At 33.5% G+C, this 16,685-nt stretch overlaps 2 protein-coding genes across 7 annotated transcripts; one reads left to right on the top strand and one right to left on the bottom strand.

The window, feature by feature from the left end:
- The first annotated feature begins 2,818 nt into the window (after positions 1-2,818).
- Positions 2,819-6,801, top strand: LOC105179468 (uncharacterized). Of its 4 annotated transcripts, none has more exons than XM_020691333.2 (8): positions 2,819-2,972; positions 3,103-3,211; positions 4,577-4,989; positions 5,091-5,167; positions 5,271-5,307; positions 5,563-5,758; positions 5,860-6,232; positions 6,334-6,801. In XM_020691333.2, exons 3-8 carry the CDS (start codon positions 4,632-4,634, stop codon positions 6,517-6,519), a joined length of 1,227 nt encoding a protein of 408 aa, XP_020546992.1. In that variant the 5' UTR covers positions 2,819-2,972; positions 3,103-3,211; positions 4,577-4,631; the 3' UTR covers positions 6,520-6,801. The 4 variants fall into 4 exon arrangements, with proteins under 4 accessions (XP_020546992.1, XP_011101395.1, XP_088732148.1 ...); XM_011103093.3 differs by having other exon boundaries at positions 3,103-3,223; XM_088876022.1 differs by having other exon boundaries at positions 3,103-4,989.
- Positions 6,802-8,489: 1,688 nt separating this feature from the next.
- On the bottom strand, positions 8,490-12,367 carry LOC105179467 (uncharacterized). Of its 3 annotated transcripts, none has more exons than XM_011103090.3 (4): positions 12,129-12,367; positions 9,992-11,102; positions 8,944-9,888; positions 8,490-8,840 (listed from the first exon to the last, which is right to left on the bottom strand). In XM_011103090.3, exons 2-4 carry the CDS (start codon positions 11,042-11,044, stop codon positions 8,793-8,795), a joined length of 2,046 nt encoding a protein of 681 aa, XP_011101392.1. In that variant the 5' UTR covers positions 11,045-11,102; positions 12,129-12,367; the 3' UTR covers positions 8,490-8,792. The 3 variants fall into 3 exon arrangements, with proteins under 3 accessions (XP_011101392.1, XP_011101394.1, XP_020547007.1); XM_011103092.3 differs by having other exon boundaries at positions 8,944-9,885; positions 12,129-12,365; XM_020691348.2 differs by lacking the exon at positions 12,129-12,367 and adding an exon at positions 12,019-12,099.
- Between the last annotated feature and the right edge of the window lie 4,318 nt (positions 12,368-16,685).

Below are 16,685 nucleotides of genomic sequence, written 5' to 3'. Positions count from 1 at the left end.
TAGATCTGAACAATAGATATAGACTATTGTAGATACATATATAGATATTAATTGAGAAGTGGTAGTGGGAGTGGTCAAACCAAAAATTATGTAATTTCATGACAAGTATGTCTACGGACCGACATTTGAAATTTTGATCCGCCGTTTCTACATTACATTACTCTCACAATCTACGTACTACCACTACTGTTTCTGTACACCTATATTTTGACATCAAACAACTATAATATTAATTAATTAACTCTCTTCAACAAAAATAATATATATATACCCATTCTGTATTTTGTGTTTATTATTATTTTCTTTTACATATAATTGAGTTGAGTCCTAATTAATTAAAACGTACGAATGTCTTATATATATATATGAGAAATTAAATTTATAAGCTAAATTGAATTAATTCAAATGTCGACGAGTGCTACAATAAATTTAATTAGTCATCACCGCTCTGTTTAAATTGTAAACTAATTACATATAATATAAGCCAAGTAACTTATAGAATCAAATCAAATGAGGCTGCAGAAGAAATTAGTTCAATCACAGTACATATATATATATATATATATAGAGAGAGAGAGAGAGGGGGAGACGTATGCAATAATGAGATGATGAGATACAATTTTTTACCTTAAAATTAAATGGATATTAGTTTTTCATTGAATTTAGAATTCCTATGGAGTTTAGGCCGGTGAGTTTTCAACAGGAGTTCGAGGGTAGGGGACCAAAACTCTCTACGTACGTACCTATTCTATTTAGTTTTTTTTTTTTTTTTCTAAGGGTTTCCGCATCTATTAATATTTAATTAATGGCCTCAATATTAGAAATATACAATATTCATTTAATTAATTAAACCTTGCATGTTCAATCCAATATATACAGGGTAGTAATCAAATTAATGAAATATATATAGTGTGTGTGTGTGTGTGTATATATTTTGCAGACTCATGCACGTCAATCATTGGTTTTAGCTTAATCATTAATTAATAAATTACGTGAGAGAATTGTTGCTAGATATGCAAGTTAATTAATTGTATTAGTAGAACTTTAATTAATTAATTTGTACAAATGACTTATTTAATTATACTACATAAATTAATAAGTGTGCTAGGTTGAATGTCGACATCCATCAAAATTTTTATTTTAGGTATTTTTTTAAAGAATGAATTGTTTGAAAGATTGGGGCGACCTGCATTGGGAGAATGTCAACTCTCCATGCAAACCTAAAGACAAAAACATAACGTATTTTTATAAGGAGTGTAGGGTTTTCAGAGAGCTCATTTTCAAGCTTTTATAGTAAAAGAATGTCCAATTTTAATTATTAATACCATCATCGTGTTTCTCAATTCATACTCTCATTGCACTCCTTCTCTGTCAGAATTATCTCATTAAAATAAAATGCTGTCTGCTTGTCTGCATCTCAATATATTATCCAAAATTCATTGTAATACATATATATATATATATATATGTATATATAGTAACTTATCCATATTCATCATATTATATATATATATATATATATGTATGTGTGTATGTATGTATGTAGTGTGTGAACATGCATGTACACATGTATACATACATACATATATATATATACTCAATTAGCAGATGATATGATCAGCCAGCTGCATGAGAGTGTCGTGTAGTGTCACCAACTTGTTTGAATTCTTGGTGCTTTTGTTCCAAGATAATAAAAGTTGAATTAAGGGTTATATATAATTTACAATAGTTTGAATTTAATTGACCAGACAATTAATGTCATGGAATTTCCGCACACAACTATAATTTTTAAAATACAAGTAATACGGTGGTAGCTAGAACTTGTGTTTGCCATCATCATTTGTGCTTTCTACTCTTAATATTTCATGTTTGTCACAAAATTCTGCAAGAAGCTTCACGGCTGTAATTTTATATCGAATCGAACGAAAGAGTATAATAATTAATGTTGAGATTGAGGGATGATCGATTATAATAACGAAATGTTACTCCGTTATATATAAGAATTGAATTAATTAATTTCCAATTTACAATAATATCCGCAAATTAATTAATAGTTAACTGCAACATAAGAGACATAAGTGCACTTAATCAGTCAACAGAGACGATAAAGTTAATTAATTGCATATCAATCAGTCACTAACGTACAAGAATGGTGCCCCATGTTTGAACACAAAATCTCCCACCAAAACTGACCAGAGCGTAACTTTTACCAGTAGATTCCATCAAGAATATGAAAATTATAAATTCCACTGATATTGAAGAACTGAAACATTATTGTGAGCCAGGTGACTAAAATAATCAAGAAATGGGGTCAGAAAACTGATGCATGATTGAATTCATATTATGGAGAAAGAAAGTCTTTGTTTAGGTAGGAATAAAAAGCAGCAGGTTGACACACACATAGAGAGAGAGAGAGCCCTTTACTTTAATTTCCAGTACATATGATTTCTTGGCATTGGTAGGCATATAATGCCCAAAAGGATCAATTTTTTTATGAAGTTTGAGAAGAGTCAGTGGCAGAGGTCAAACAATAAAGATGATCACATGAGAGAGGGAGGTAGCTAGCTCTACTGATCATCCATACACACATTTTAGTTTAATTTAATTTACGAGCCACAACTGTCAAAAGATAAAGGGTTTTTAATTATATATATAGAACGGCAAAAAAAGAAAATGTAATTTTAGGGAAAGTCACATGATATTCAACAGCCGATGGGACCGGACTCATCTGTATCTATAATGCAAGAATTATTGCGTTTTATTACGTAATTATAAGAGAACAAGTGGAATTGTCCAATCACAATCATTCAATTCAACTTTTTTTTTTTTCCTCTCTCTTTAAGAAAGTACATACCTTGCATGAAAGTCTAGGTAAATATCCCAAATTTCTCACAATTCATTTTTTGGGTCGGAATTTTAATTACTTCCACGGTTGAATGAAACGTGAAACTCTTAACATCCACAAACATATGGTACTGTTCTACTTCCTTCTTCTCTTTCTCCCCCCCTCCCCGGCCCGTTCTCTCTTCCGATTCATCTCTTGTTCGATCGTTTACGATAATTTGAAACATATATCAACTGATATATGGTTTTATTGAGCAGGGGAGGGATTGACGGGAGCTGCGAAATAATTGCGATTATCATCCGGTGCAAGAGTGCAGGAAACTGAAGATCTGCTGGATTCAAGAAGAAGGGCCTGGATATCTTCAGGGTTTGTATATTGGTCAGAAGCTATAAAACTGTTTTATCCACAAGAAACCTTTTCCTTAAAGCTTCCAAAACCCTTTTTAGTATATATTTTCATAATCAAATCAACTTCAGCATCGCAAAAACTCTCGAGGAAATGTTTGATTCAGTTGTCTGTCTCTTGATGAGTGGTTCATCATCATTACAACTCCAGATTGATGTTTTCCTCTCTTTTGCTTTAATTGAAACCTGAACTTGTGTCCGTCGGAGATTCCTAAACCAGATTAATTAAGTAGAATCAGTAGGGTTTGGGAAGTTGTATAGCTTAAACATGGATCAGCCCTAATTAGGTACATGTTTAATTTCTTGAGATCAGTTGCATGTCAACTTTCCAGGTACACTTTCTTTTCCTTTTTAGGGTTTTTCGTGTAGATACACATATATACTTTGCCTTGGGGCTCTATATATGATCTTAACTTGATCTTATTAAATCTTTTTTTTTTTTTCATATTTAAATCCCTCGTACTTTTCCATCTTAGAGGAGATAATGAAAAGCTTTTGCAAGAAATTACAAAATCGATTCTTCTTCCTTTTTTTTTTTTTTTGGGTTAATTTTCTCGGGGTGGTGGGTGCATCAATTTTTCTTTTTTTTGTTAATTGAGCATGGTGAGGGTGGGACTACCTAATTAAGTAAATCCGTATGATCATATATATATATACATATGTATATGTTGTTTTTATTTTATTTGATTGCGCATCGATTTCACTATGAATTCCTTCGTACCTACTGTCATTGATCAATATACGTACTGCGGTTGCCAGTCAGAATTTGCCCAGTTTGTGTTCCTAAATTTCAAAATTACAACTTCCTTTACATGAAATTGAAGCTGAGACATTAATATTAATTTCGGGAATTCCTAATAAATGTCTCAACAGACGGAGTGCACAGTGAGTTAATTAGGAGCAACAACAGTAAAAACCCATGGCTGAAGGATGGCATGCATTAATTACCTGAATAATCATTACCTTCTCCATATATGAGAAGAAACAGATACAGTTAATTTATTGATGACTACTTTACTAATAATAAAAATTCCTCTAAGTGATCAGATCCATCCAGTTTGGATGTATTAACTATTTGTTATAAGTGGGTGTTTAGTTCGGAGTCTCATACTCAAGAGGTTTTAATTTATCAGTTTATTAATTAATAATTAATATTAAATTTCAAATCTCTATTTTGGTTTTGTATTAACTATTTTGTTTCTGTCATTCGTTGTATGTGGTGGTTAAGTTAAATTAGAACATCCTTAATTTTTTCAGTTTTTGACGAAAACAATATGTGTTTTAGGTTCCTGATTAATTATGCATGTCATTCATATTTTACCCTCAGGTTTTGGGAAAAATTATGATTGAGAAATAAGCATACATATATAGCTAGCTAGGCCATGGCTGATGATGAGAAGATGATTAATGAAGGAGATGATAGTTACAGTACAGAACCGGCGGCAGACAACACATTATCAGATTCCTATGATCATGAGAATTCGTCCATCGACTTGAACGAAGAAGCCAGTAGCAACTATCCCATGAATGAGGTTTCGGGCATCAGCATTCAGGACGGTGAAGTAGTAACAAAAGACGAGAGATCGGGCGACAGCTCCAAGTCAGGACAAGGTGGGAATAATAATGAGAAGAAAACTAGTGTTCGCCAGTATATTCGATCCAAAATGCCAAGGCTTCGGTGGACTCCTGACCTTCATCTTTCGTTTGTTCATGCTATTGAGAGATTAGGTGGGCAAGAAAGTAAGTGCTGCTGCTGCTGCATGCGACTAATGAATTAATTTATTCATATGCTTTTTGATATCTGAAAATTATAAATGGGATTTCAATTGATCTGCGCGCAGGAGCCACTCCTAAAGCAGTGCTTCAATTGATGAATGTGAGAGGACTCAGCATCTCCCACGTCAAAAGTCACCTACAGGTGCACATGAACTGTGTTAATTAAATAGCTGGATGATCTTATAATTTGAAAGTCTAATTTTACTTGTGTTTTCTGATTATTATTATGTATTTATTGGGCCCAGATGTACAGAAGTAAGAAACTCGATGAATCCGGAAAAGGTACGTATAATTTCAAAGTGTACCTAATTAGATACCACTGCATTTGAGATAGATGTCATGACTTGCTGGGGAATATTAGTTAACATGCATGTTTGCTCAAGAGAATTTGAACTCTCCAAACCACCAAGAACTCAAAAATATAATGGCAAGTTATGTATATATGCTTGATCATAAGCTGTCATGTGATGATGAGTTATAGACTATACTGCTCAGTCACATTATTTATGCTTACATTAAATTGCATGCATGTGACAGTAATAGGGCAAGCGAATAGGCTTTACTTCCATGGCAGAAACTACCTCCCCGGAACCGGAACTGCTTACAACAAATGCAGCCCACTTCATCATCAATTGAGATTAGAGAATGGTGGTATTGTTTTTGCAAGGAATTCTAATCAGGTTGATTGCACCTCCAATTTTTCACAAAACCCTCAATCCCATCTATCTTCCAGGTAAGTGTCAATTCACCCCAAATCTTAAGTCAAAAATAGAAAAAGTAAAGTGGCTGCAAGGACATGATCATCCTATATTTACATATCTTATATGGATACAGATATCAGCAGTGGTCGTCTTCTTACCGTCAAGAACCCAAATTTAGGCCTCACTCCAGACTGATTTCAGATCTAGAGAAGCGAAAGACGACTATTCCTAGCCGTATTCATGCCATGCAAGAAAGCTACCACAACGCCAGCCCCCTCAGGCCGAACCAATTTCTTGAAGGAAGAAGATGGCCTCCACCAGACCTCATCCCAAACCTATCTAAAGACAAATCAGAAACCCCTATTTCCAACATTTGTTCAACTACTTTAAGACCACAATCTCGCTGGAATATTTGCATTGACGGCACCAGGACTATTCCAAACAAATCGACTACCCTATTTCATAACTCTAAGTCATCAACTCTTGAACATCCATTGAGGCTCCAGGTAACAATTTATATATAGCTTCCAAATTAAATTAGCTTTCGGACAACTGCACTTCAATTAACTTTTTTTTTGTCAAATCACTTATAACGTTTCATTCACAGATGACGAATGAGGAAAAGAAAATCAATTGCAAAGATCACAGCTGGTTACCGGCTGATTTACAACTGAGTTTGAGCATCGGCCTAAGCAATAACAACGATAAGACGGATTGCAGTAAAGGCGAGGACCGGGACATCAACACAAAGCTTTCTCTTGCTTTAACCCCCCATTCATCAACTGCAACCTAGCTAGGAAATTAAGCAAAGATTGATTAACTTATATTAGTAGCGGATATTACATGTTAGGTACCCACACATACTCACACTTTGTTAACTAGAGCATTGAGACAAAAGGCTGAGTACTTAAGATCTGACCCTGTATGCTTGAGATAGAGCATAGGAGTGAGATCTTTATAGTACTTGGTCTTCACACAGACAATATATATTATATATTAGAAGATGGATGGATAAACAGAGTTTCTCATGTTGTAATATTATTTCTCTGTTGTATTTGACAAGTTTTTGTTTCCAGATTGCTGCAGTCTTGCATGGAAACATATAGATGCTGCTAATCAAATCAAGTTGCATTTGATTGAAAACCTACACCTAAAACATGTGTACGAATGGCGTTTTTCTTGTTGGGTTGGTGAGGGTTGTTAGAATTCAACTGTTGGGTTTAAAATCTTAACATTGTGGTACGTACTATATTATTAATATATATACTTGGAGAAATATATATTACACAACAGTACTGAGAAGAGGTACATATATATATGATGATGAGTAGTTCGGTCCACCTGCATGCCTAATATCATTTTAATGCAATAATCATATATATGGGAAAATGATCATAGGTTTTAATTATAATCATATTAAATGATTATTATCTTGACCCCAGAAATAAATGCTTATTATGATTTCCACTGTACAATTAATTAAAAGAAGCATCTAAAGTCCACCAAGAAACCCCAAACGTCGTCGTCCCTTTATTGCACGTCATGAATGTCGACAATTACCTCTAGCATTCTTGTTTCCCATTACATTTAACCATCAGTCTTGAGAATGTAATTTTCATCAATTGATGGAAAAAAAATTCTCATTCAAATTTGATTTAGTTACATTTTATAAATTACCGGCACGAAGAAATATAATAATGATTTATAAGGGTTTAATGTAATTTATCTCATGTAATATTATAAATGAGTAAATTATCCTCTTATGAAAAAGAATAACAAATTTTCCCTTTGTACTTTTTAAAATAAAATAATCTACCTCCCTAGATATTTTTTAAAATGAAATGGTTTACCTTATTTTAAAATATATAAGGATATAAATTGCTCATTTTAAAAAATATAAGAGTAAAAAGTATTTACTTATTTGTAATATCACGATAAAAATTACTTATATTTTTTTCTAATTTATAATAAAAGATTCTCATGCATATACATTGCACAGATGATGATTGAAACCGGTAACTAACGCATTGACTAATACTCTTTTATGATGAGTGAAAAAGGGATAGCAAGTCGGGCCCCTCCTGCGCGCATAATCAACTGAAAATTCTGCTTATCAATGCATCCTCACCTAAGTATTCACAATGTTTGGTTTTATTTTCGGACATTTCTCGATACATGATAAAATATATCTAATGTTTAATTATAATTTTTGTATTTTATCTCTGTACTTTTTTATTTTTGAACTTTCTATATATAAGATATATACGCACTTATATATATAAATATAATATAAAAAAAATATGATTTGACATGATAATTAACAGTAATTTTTGTCTCCAAAATCAAACCTACACCACTTATTTTAAAATATTTTAAATTACCTCTAAAAGTAAATCCAAACATATATCTCCAATATATATTTATTTATTTTTATTTTTCTCTCTCTATTTCTAAAATACAAAATAAAACACTAAGAAAACAAAATGCGATCTGATTGTGCTGTTTCATAGACATCATAGCTTCCGGACCGGTCACATATAGGGCCACATGCACACGGCCCCCAGTCCAACGAACGCTGTCAAATTTCTACATGTGGTTTGTTTCTATTGGGCTTACTTTTAAAGAGCACGTCCCTGTGGTCAAACTCAGTCGCAACTCAATTTTTACCTCCGACTGAGTCGCTAGGAGTATGTGACAATATGCATCAAATGTACAAAACACTAATGTGTGACAGCAGAAAACTTGTTCGTCTGCGATATACTCTCATCAGGTTTAATAAATTTCCATTCACACGTCTATTCAAGAACGCATCTGTATCGTATTTATGCAAACAATGATTAGGAGATAACAACATTAAAGTTTTCGCCCAAACTACAGCTCCAAATGGATGGGGAAGGAACAAAAAGCAAAAGAAGAAATCTGTATCTCTGTTGTATCATATTTCCTCAAAAAACGGAAACAGACATCTGTAGAATTAACTGTGATGGAAGGTCATGCAAGTCTTCAAGTGGAGGAAATGAAGACACACTCCAAAGAAAAGATCTTGATGAACTCTGATGGGATTTATCATTTACTATGTTTGCTCTGCCGGCGAGATGCATGAGGTATAAGCTCCTGCAAGAACTCAAAACCAAAATTAATTGAGAAATCAGCAATGATTGTGAAAAACAAGATAAGATCTCAGGTGGTTAAAGTTTAAGAAGATTGGCTAAGTTACCTCTGAATAGCGGACATGATCAGGCCGTATGTTTGAAGTTTTTACTATGGTCTCCCATTTGGTATCAGTAGCTGAACCTTTCTGACCCTGCTTCTTAGAGTGAGGATGGTTTCTTTCACGCAAATGACCAAATGGATTCCCCAATGAAATGGATGGCAGAGTGCGCCACAACCAAGACTCAGACGGTGATTTTGGTAATGGCGGAGGTAATGGAGATTTGAAAGGAGGGTCAGATTGTCTTCTATTATCTGATCGTACGTCCCTCTCTTCTTTTGTTCCAAATTTCACATCAAAAGCAACTTCATTGCATTCCAAGTTCCTCAGTTCTTGAACCTTTTCAGCAGAAGATACAACCTTTCCAGTTAATCCTGATTTAGGACTTGCGCTTTTCTCCTCCTCCGAGGTATTCAGGCATGACACGTCCTGACCAGATTTAAGACCATAATTGTCTTCCATCTGTGTACTGCCAGCAAAAACCTTCAACCTCTCGCCAGAGGAATTAACAAGTCCATCAACTTTTCTGCAAGACGACTTTGAAATGGGGAGATCTGTTTTCTTTACATAATCTACATACAGAGTTTTCTCCACAACATCACCTGTTGGACCCGATCCTCTTTCATTTATCTGATTCCTCGATACATCTTGCAAGGCTTTAAACAATTTGCGTGATGATGCAATCTTATCAGCATTGTAGTTTGCAACTTGCTTAGGTACACCAAGAAACCCCACTCCTTCACGAAATGGAGACTTTGGGGATTCATTTCGGTAAGGAGATATGCTACCACTTCTGTGACGCCTTAATGGGGACACTCCTGAACTATGCGAGTCACGGATATTTGCAAATTGATTTGTACCATCAGTTAGCTTATTCTCAAGTGCCGGCAGATCCCGGGATAGCAATCCGGAATGAAATTTTTTCTTGTAAGGCACGAGACAAGCATTCTGCTGGATGTCAACAGACCAACAAATTGATGGATATATGTTCACTCAATAATTGTTCTAGAGACGAGCAAACAGAAATAAGAAAAAAAAGAAGTTTGAAAATTACCTTGTCTAGGGGTCCACTGTGTGCGTTTCTTGTCAATCTTCTGAGATCGGCATTTGGAGGTGTTGGGGCGCGAGGTCTTGATTTCATTGCCGGCAGTGGATTTAAGAGACACAGAGAATTCTTCACACAGAATCGAGGGAGTATCCTCCAAGCTTTCCCTGACTTTTTAACAGGAACACTATACTCCTGATCTTCATCTTCGCTTTCTGCATTATCTATGTACCGACTGTAATATGGCAAAGCATCTGAACTATATTGTTTGAGCGAAGGCTTTATTTCTCCCGAAACCACCTTCTTCACCTGTTTTGGTGGCTCATCAATCACTGGTGACTTCTTCACAACATATTGTGGCGTTTCCAAAACAACAGCCTTGGCTGCTGGCAAGAACCTGTTCATCATAAAATCCCGAGTTTGCTTGTCGATACAAAAGGTACCTGATGGCTTCATATCTGAACTATGACAGCCACTAACGCCACTCACACTGTAGTTCATAGAACATGATTCTGTCGGTGAAAGTGTATCCAGTGCGTCTGAATATGCATCATCTCCACTTTCTGAATCCGATTCGTCTTTACATTTTAAACTCTCATTTAATCTCTCCAAAAGAATAGCATGATCACTGAAGGAAAATGCTTCAACTTGGGGCCTGTAAAGGTTCTGATCATTACATCTTTCCCCGGAACTGTATCTCAATGGACCTGATAATCTTCCCGGAGGCAGCTTTGGAATTTCACCTGAACTGCGTCTAATGGCATCCGATAACCTACCTGGAGGGAGTCTTGGAGTATTTGAAGGTTCCTCTGGAGTAGGCACCTGGCTTTCCACTTCACTTTTAGGTCTTCCAGGGATTTGTTCCCAGTGAAATGGGACGGCAGCTGGTTTAGTCACCTGCTCGTGGTCCAAGTCAGATCTGTTCGTAGGAAGAGATTGCTGTCGGGACGGTAGTGGCTTTTCCGTCACCTTCCGTTTCACCAGCTCAGACGACTTCGAAGGTGATGAATATCTCCTTACAGAAAGAAGTGGTGCGTTAAAATCTAGTTGCCTTTTCTCCATTGAGTACTTTAATTATCAGTGTTCTGTTTCTGCCCCTGTGACTTTAAAGCAGAACAAACTAACAAAAAACACTCAAATCAGTAGAGCTCACATGGATGGTAATAACAACAAAAAGAGGAACTGCAATGGGGAAAATGTGAACATCTTTATTGTAATTGGACAGAGAGCTGTACAGAAAAATCTCTTTCAGGGTTAAATGTATAGAGAGACAGAGAGAGAGGCCAAGGTGTAGAAAATTCCCATCTTCCCGACATATATGCATACTCTAATGTAATAAACTATTCTCAGATACCAACATCCACAAACACGTCACATGATCAACCATCATTATAAAAGGATTTATATATTTTTCGACTCACAATCAGGCCGCCAGATGAATTAAAAAAACTCAACAAATCTATGCCTTAATTTTTTGAACTTAATTCAGCAAAAAACATTCATCTGATTGAAAATGAAAGAAATCTAAGGACTGCATCAAACCTTCACTCTGTAACAGCACGAAGACCAAGTACTGATAAAACATTTGCTTCTCAGATCTTTACTCAAAAACTAAGGAAAATTGTAGATAATCCCACAGATGTTACAGTAGAACTCATCTGTCACCCATTGCTTCTCCTTTTTTAAGATAATGTTTTTTCCAGATTTACTAGTTATTAGTCATTGACCGTCCAAGAATTGAGGAATCTGAGCAGAAAAGGAAAATAATCTGCCTGCTTTATTTCTTGAATACAGTCCAATGTTGCCCATTAAACTTTTGTTTCTAACCCAAGTAAACGAAAATCTGAGAAACCAAAACAAGTAAAGACATTCCAATTCGGACCACAAATATATATTTACTCAAGAAACAATAACTAAATTATCATAATGCGATTTCCAAGAAGTTATTGACCCCAGTCCTCCGCGAAAACTGGGGGGGGGGGGGAAATCAAGAAAATCTTAGTCAAATACACTCCACTAACACAGTCATACCGTACCCCAAGAACTGGAGATGGATTGTAAACTACACCAAAAAGAACATCTAGATCCTGAAGAAAAAATCCAAGAAACACAGAGAAACAGCAAAATCATAAATTTGTTAGGGTACCTGAGAAAGAAGGAGCAATGTGAAGTTGTGGGATTTGGATTTTCTTCCCGCGAATGGTGGCAAAACAGGAGGAGAAAAGGCAAGAGAGAGAGATAGATGAGAAAAGGGTATGAGGAGTGGTTGCTTGTGCTTTTTTTAAGTTAATGAGTAATTAGTAGGCGGAAGAGAGGGAGCGGTGATTGCTGAAGGAGTGAAGAGTGCATGTGGATTGTGTAACGTGGTGGGGCTGAAATTCCAAAAAGCTGAAACCCCCAATTCTTGATTTTACATCATTATTATTTTTCCCCTTGGTAGGCGTATTGGGTCTGCCCCGAGACAAACGTCACGCACATACCGTTGGACTACAATGACAGTTATAAATCCCAACTGCCTTTACTTCGCGCCCATTGTATTTCTTTATTATTGCTATCATTACTATTATTTCTCAACATATAATAATTTAAATGGCCCAAACAGGGCATGCTTCATTCATTAACTCACACACACACCCCCCCCCCCCTCCAATTTCTGCTATTTTCCTTTGCATTTTTTCCACCACACAGAAATAAAAGCAAAATTTATCCATTTCATGAAATACAAAGACAAACACTATTCTTGTCGAGTATCCTTAAATAATTAAAAATTATATATATATAAAAATGATAGAGGAAAAAAAATTAAATATTACTCTCATTTACGTGATGCAATTATCCTTTACCTAAATTTTCCAACTACTATTTCCTAAATCAATGCGTTGAGCTATCCGTATAATATATTTACTACCGTAAACAAGTTGCAGTAATTATGACCAGCTATATTTATGGAATATTTTTTTTTAAAAAAAAAATAATAACTCAATTCGTCGTTTGTTATAAAAAATTTTAAGTTTTTGAATCTTAATATTCAATAGGTAAAAATACTTTCAAATTTTCACTAGTACTGTTTAATATATTTTTATTTTTCATATAATTGACGTTTTTCTCACTCAAAGCAAAATATATTTGTTTTATATGATTTTAAATTAAAATTGTCTGATTGATTTTTCGGTCGTTATGAATAGTGTATTATGTTAAACATTTTAATATTTTTTAAGCCCTGATATTTTATTTATCAAAATATTTTAAAATTAAATTCAACATCTTTAATTTTTTAAAAATTTAAAATATTTTATAAAATATAGGAGCTTATATAACTTTTTTAAATAAACCTTAGCCCCTAATAAGCAGTCACCAAAATAAATTGTGACCACACCTAAAGGAAAAGTTAATGCTCATACCGGTCTATAATGTCTGTTACGTCCAATTTCTTTCATTCACGTATTTTCATCACATTAAATAATAGAGATAATTACATTTATACTCCTGATTTATGGTATGTTCACACAAAACACTCATATAATTTTTGTATAATTACAAAAATAATTATTGTCATAAAAAAAATAAGAATAGCTTATACTTGTATAATGATATTAATATTTTTTTAGAGGTATACGTGTAATTTTCTATAAATTATGGATTATTTGTCTAAAAGATGCAGACTTTTTAAGGGCATTTGTGTAATTTTTTTCAAAAGTCGAGTGATTTGTATAAATAAATCAGAAATTAGGAGTGTAATAAATTATTTACATTATTAATAATGAATTATATTAATATAATGATAATCCCTTAAAGTAAGAATGTCTGGAAAGGAGTTGCATGTGAGATTGTGAGTATCCATAAAAGAATGCAGGAATACGACTTTAGTTGTCTGCCATTTTTGACTATCAATATCATCAAACATCAATCAGCAAATTATGGCGATTGGGCGGGTCACGCTTTTTGTTCAGTGTCATATGAATTTGGATGGAGTGAGGACAAGACGATGTTATGTCGTACGTCTTCACACTTTATTAATCCAAAACCTGCAGACAGCATCTAATTTCCTAAACAAACATCTATATGTTGTTACCTGCTGGACATTAATCTTCTCCGCTCCTAACATCAAATATTTTATCATTAGGTTTTTGTCTCTCATGGTATGAGCAATGTTTTATTACAAAACAAAAATCATCTTATCCCCTTCAGAATTTGTTTCGGCATTTGGTCCAATCATGGAATTTGAATTTGCCTGCATATTTATATATGTTCATGTGTAAGCTATCTATTGGCCAATATCTGTTTGGATTTCGGATTTATAACTGAATTGATGACACTTATAATTGAGTTCAGAATTAGGTGAAATTAAAATTTTTAATTTGAATTAATGTTATATATTCTGTATTTTTGTATGCTAAATGGTGTAATTATCTTATGTAAATAAAAACTTTGAACCATCATAGACAATAATAATAACATATTGATTATTTTATCATTCAAAAAGTTAAAATTCGACAATATTTTTACTGGAAGATAGACAATGGAGCGGGTTTGGGTAGACCCGACCCAGAACTTGCCTTGCTCCGATGCAAAGTTCGTAGGGGAGAGTCTAACTCGATAGACCCGATTATTTTTATTTTATAAATATATATATTTATAAAAAAAGAAAAATTAATATATCAATTATAAATAAAATTGTTCATGGCTTAATTCAAATATTCAAGTCAAAAAAATAAATTTTTAAGTACAAATAAAATTATTCATAGTAAAACATTCCAAACAATTTATAATAGTTGTACATTAGTAACAACTTCTTCATATTCTTCTTCTTTAAGTATTGTGGGATAATTTTTTATTTTATCAATTATTAAATAAATACATAACAATAAACAAATAAAATGACGTAATACTTTTTTAGCACTTATTCTACCAAAATAAAGTAAATAATATATATATATATATACATATTAAATAAATATACCGAGGAGGTCCCAAGGACGCAGCCCCCGCTCCTGCCGAAACCGATCGGGTCCTAGTTCTTAGGACTCCTTTCCCATTTTGTTTTTAATTTTTTGGACCCAAACTCTCTCCATTAAGGACGAGTTTGAATCTAATTGCTACCCCTAGTTTTAGTGTATCAATGCTATACACAATTCTTTAATACTATTCATATTTGATCTTTGTATGTGTCTTTTGAGAAAATTGAGAACGAATGCTTAAAAAACTCGTCAATCTTAAATAATAATAACAATAATAATTAATTTGAGCAAAATTACTTACAAGTGAAAAATTCCCTAATGATGACGTGGAATAATGAGTAATTTAAGTAAAAACATTGATCTAGATTCAAGATCCAGATCCCAATAGGATAATTATTTCAGAGCCGCAGTGTTCCTTATTAGTAATCGCCCTCCTATGAAAAGTGCTACCAAAAATTCCTAAAGAAATTCGATGGTGAATGTAAAAGTTTGGGAAGCACTCCCAAATAAATAAGAAAAGAAACAAATAATAAAAAAAACTTTTTTATTCAAATCAAATTTGATGAACTATTTTATTTAATTGGTAAATATATCATATTGATTATGTGATCGATAATTTTTTTTGAACTATACGTCAATTAAATAATAAATATATAATTAATTCAAACTTATTAAATTAGAATTTTGTGCTACATCATTGTGAAGGGAAAAAGAAACTAGGAGAGGTGGGCAAGGGCAAAGGCACGGCAAGGATAACGAGATTTCCGGGGCCTGCTGCAAAAGTGAGGCAGTGATGATAGTGTACCTCTTTAGTCAACAGCTATAACTTGGTCTACAAATGTGGTTGCATTTAATATTTGTCCAAACTTTATGGTATGCTAATTAAGAGTGACTACCAAACACTCCTAATCCAACCCAGAAGAATGATGATCGTGTAGGTAAAGTAAACAATATTAATCCTATTTAATACGCCATAACTACGTATTATTACATGTATTTAATTTTACTTGCCCTATACACAACCTCTATTCCTTGTGAAGTTCAAATCTTATAGAAACCTTTGGAAACAAAGAAAGTGGTACGTACAAGTCAGGCAGCCTATCCCCTATTTCAATACCAAAATTTAGGACAAATTATAATTATCTTCTCTGACTATTAACATAATTATTAATTTTTATTTGTTTTTAATAAATTATAAATACTTCTCTGATATTGACGCTTATTTAATAATGAATTTATTCTGTTAGTCTCGATTATATTTCTATTCAATTTTTATGGTGAACCGGTCAAAATGTCTTTTTAGATTATGATTTATAATTTTATATATTTTTCAAAAATAGTTTAAAATATTTTTATGAACTAATATGTTGTGTGCCTCATATATTTTTTTTTTACGTCGTCTTTTTTTTTTACCAAAAAGAAAATCAGCAAAAGTACAATAGTAATTTCAATTTCACTGTTTGGAGATTATATAATTACTTTTTATTTGAAAAATATATTTAGAAATTTTCAATCACAATAAAATATCCGTAATTGTGACGAAACTCTTGAAAAATAGCTGAAATGTACCTGAAACTTAATTTGGTTAGTTGCGTGAGTAGTCTGAATTCTTGAATTGGACATGATAAGCTGGCTATAATAGCATACAGGCCAAGTCCTATTAAAAGAAAAGCTAGCCTAGTGGCCCAATCCAGGATTAGGCTGTATGTAGGTGAATTGGGTAGATTGAGTATGATTGGCCAATT

Source organism: Sesamum indicum, linkage group LG12 (genome assembly GCF_026168435.1).
Source record: "Sesamum indicum cultivar Baizhima isolate 11 linkage group LG12, ASM2616843v1, whole genome shotgun sequence".
Classification (NCBI taxonomy): domain Eukaryota; kingdom Viridiplantae; phylum Streptophyta; class Magnoliopsida; order Lamiales; family Pedaliaceae; genus Sesamum; species Sesamum indicum.
This window is presented reverse-complemented; position numbering and strand designations above follow the sequence as displayed.

Excerpts from the sequence above, each read along its gene's own strand:
- LOC105179468 (XM_020691333.2), top strand. The coding sequence starts at position 4,632 with ATGGCTGATGATGAGAAGATGATTAATGAAGGAGATGATAGTTACAGT. Across the intron at positions 5,308-5,562 it reads ACTCGATGAATCCGGAAAAG|TAATAGGGCAAGCGAATAGG; the intron begins GTACGTATAATT and ends TGCATGTGACAG. Across the intron at positions 5,759-5,859 it reads CAATCCCATCTATCTTCCAG|ATATCAGCAGTGGTCGTCTT; the intron begins GTAAGTGTCAAT and ends ATATGGATACAG.
- LOC105179467 (XM_011103090.3), bottom strand. The coding sequence starts at position 11,044 with ATGGAGAAAAGGCAACTAGATTTTAACGCACCACTTCTTTCTGTAAGG. Across the intron at positions 9,889-9,991 it reads ACAGTGGACCCCTAGACAAG|CAGAATGCTTGTCTCGTGCC; the intron begins GTAATTTTCAAA and ends GTTGACATCCAG. Across the intron at positions 8,841-8,943 it reads ATCATGTCCGCTATTCAGAG|GAGCTTATACCTCATGCATC; the intron begins GTAACTTAGCCA and ends GAGTTCTTGCAG.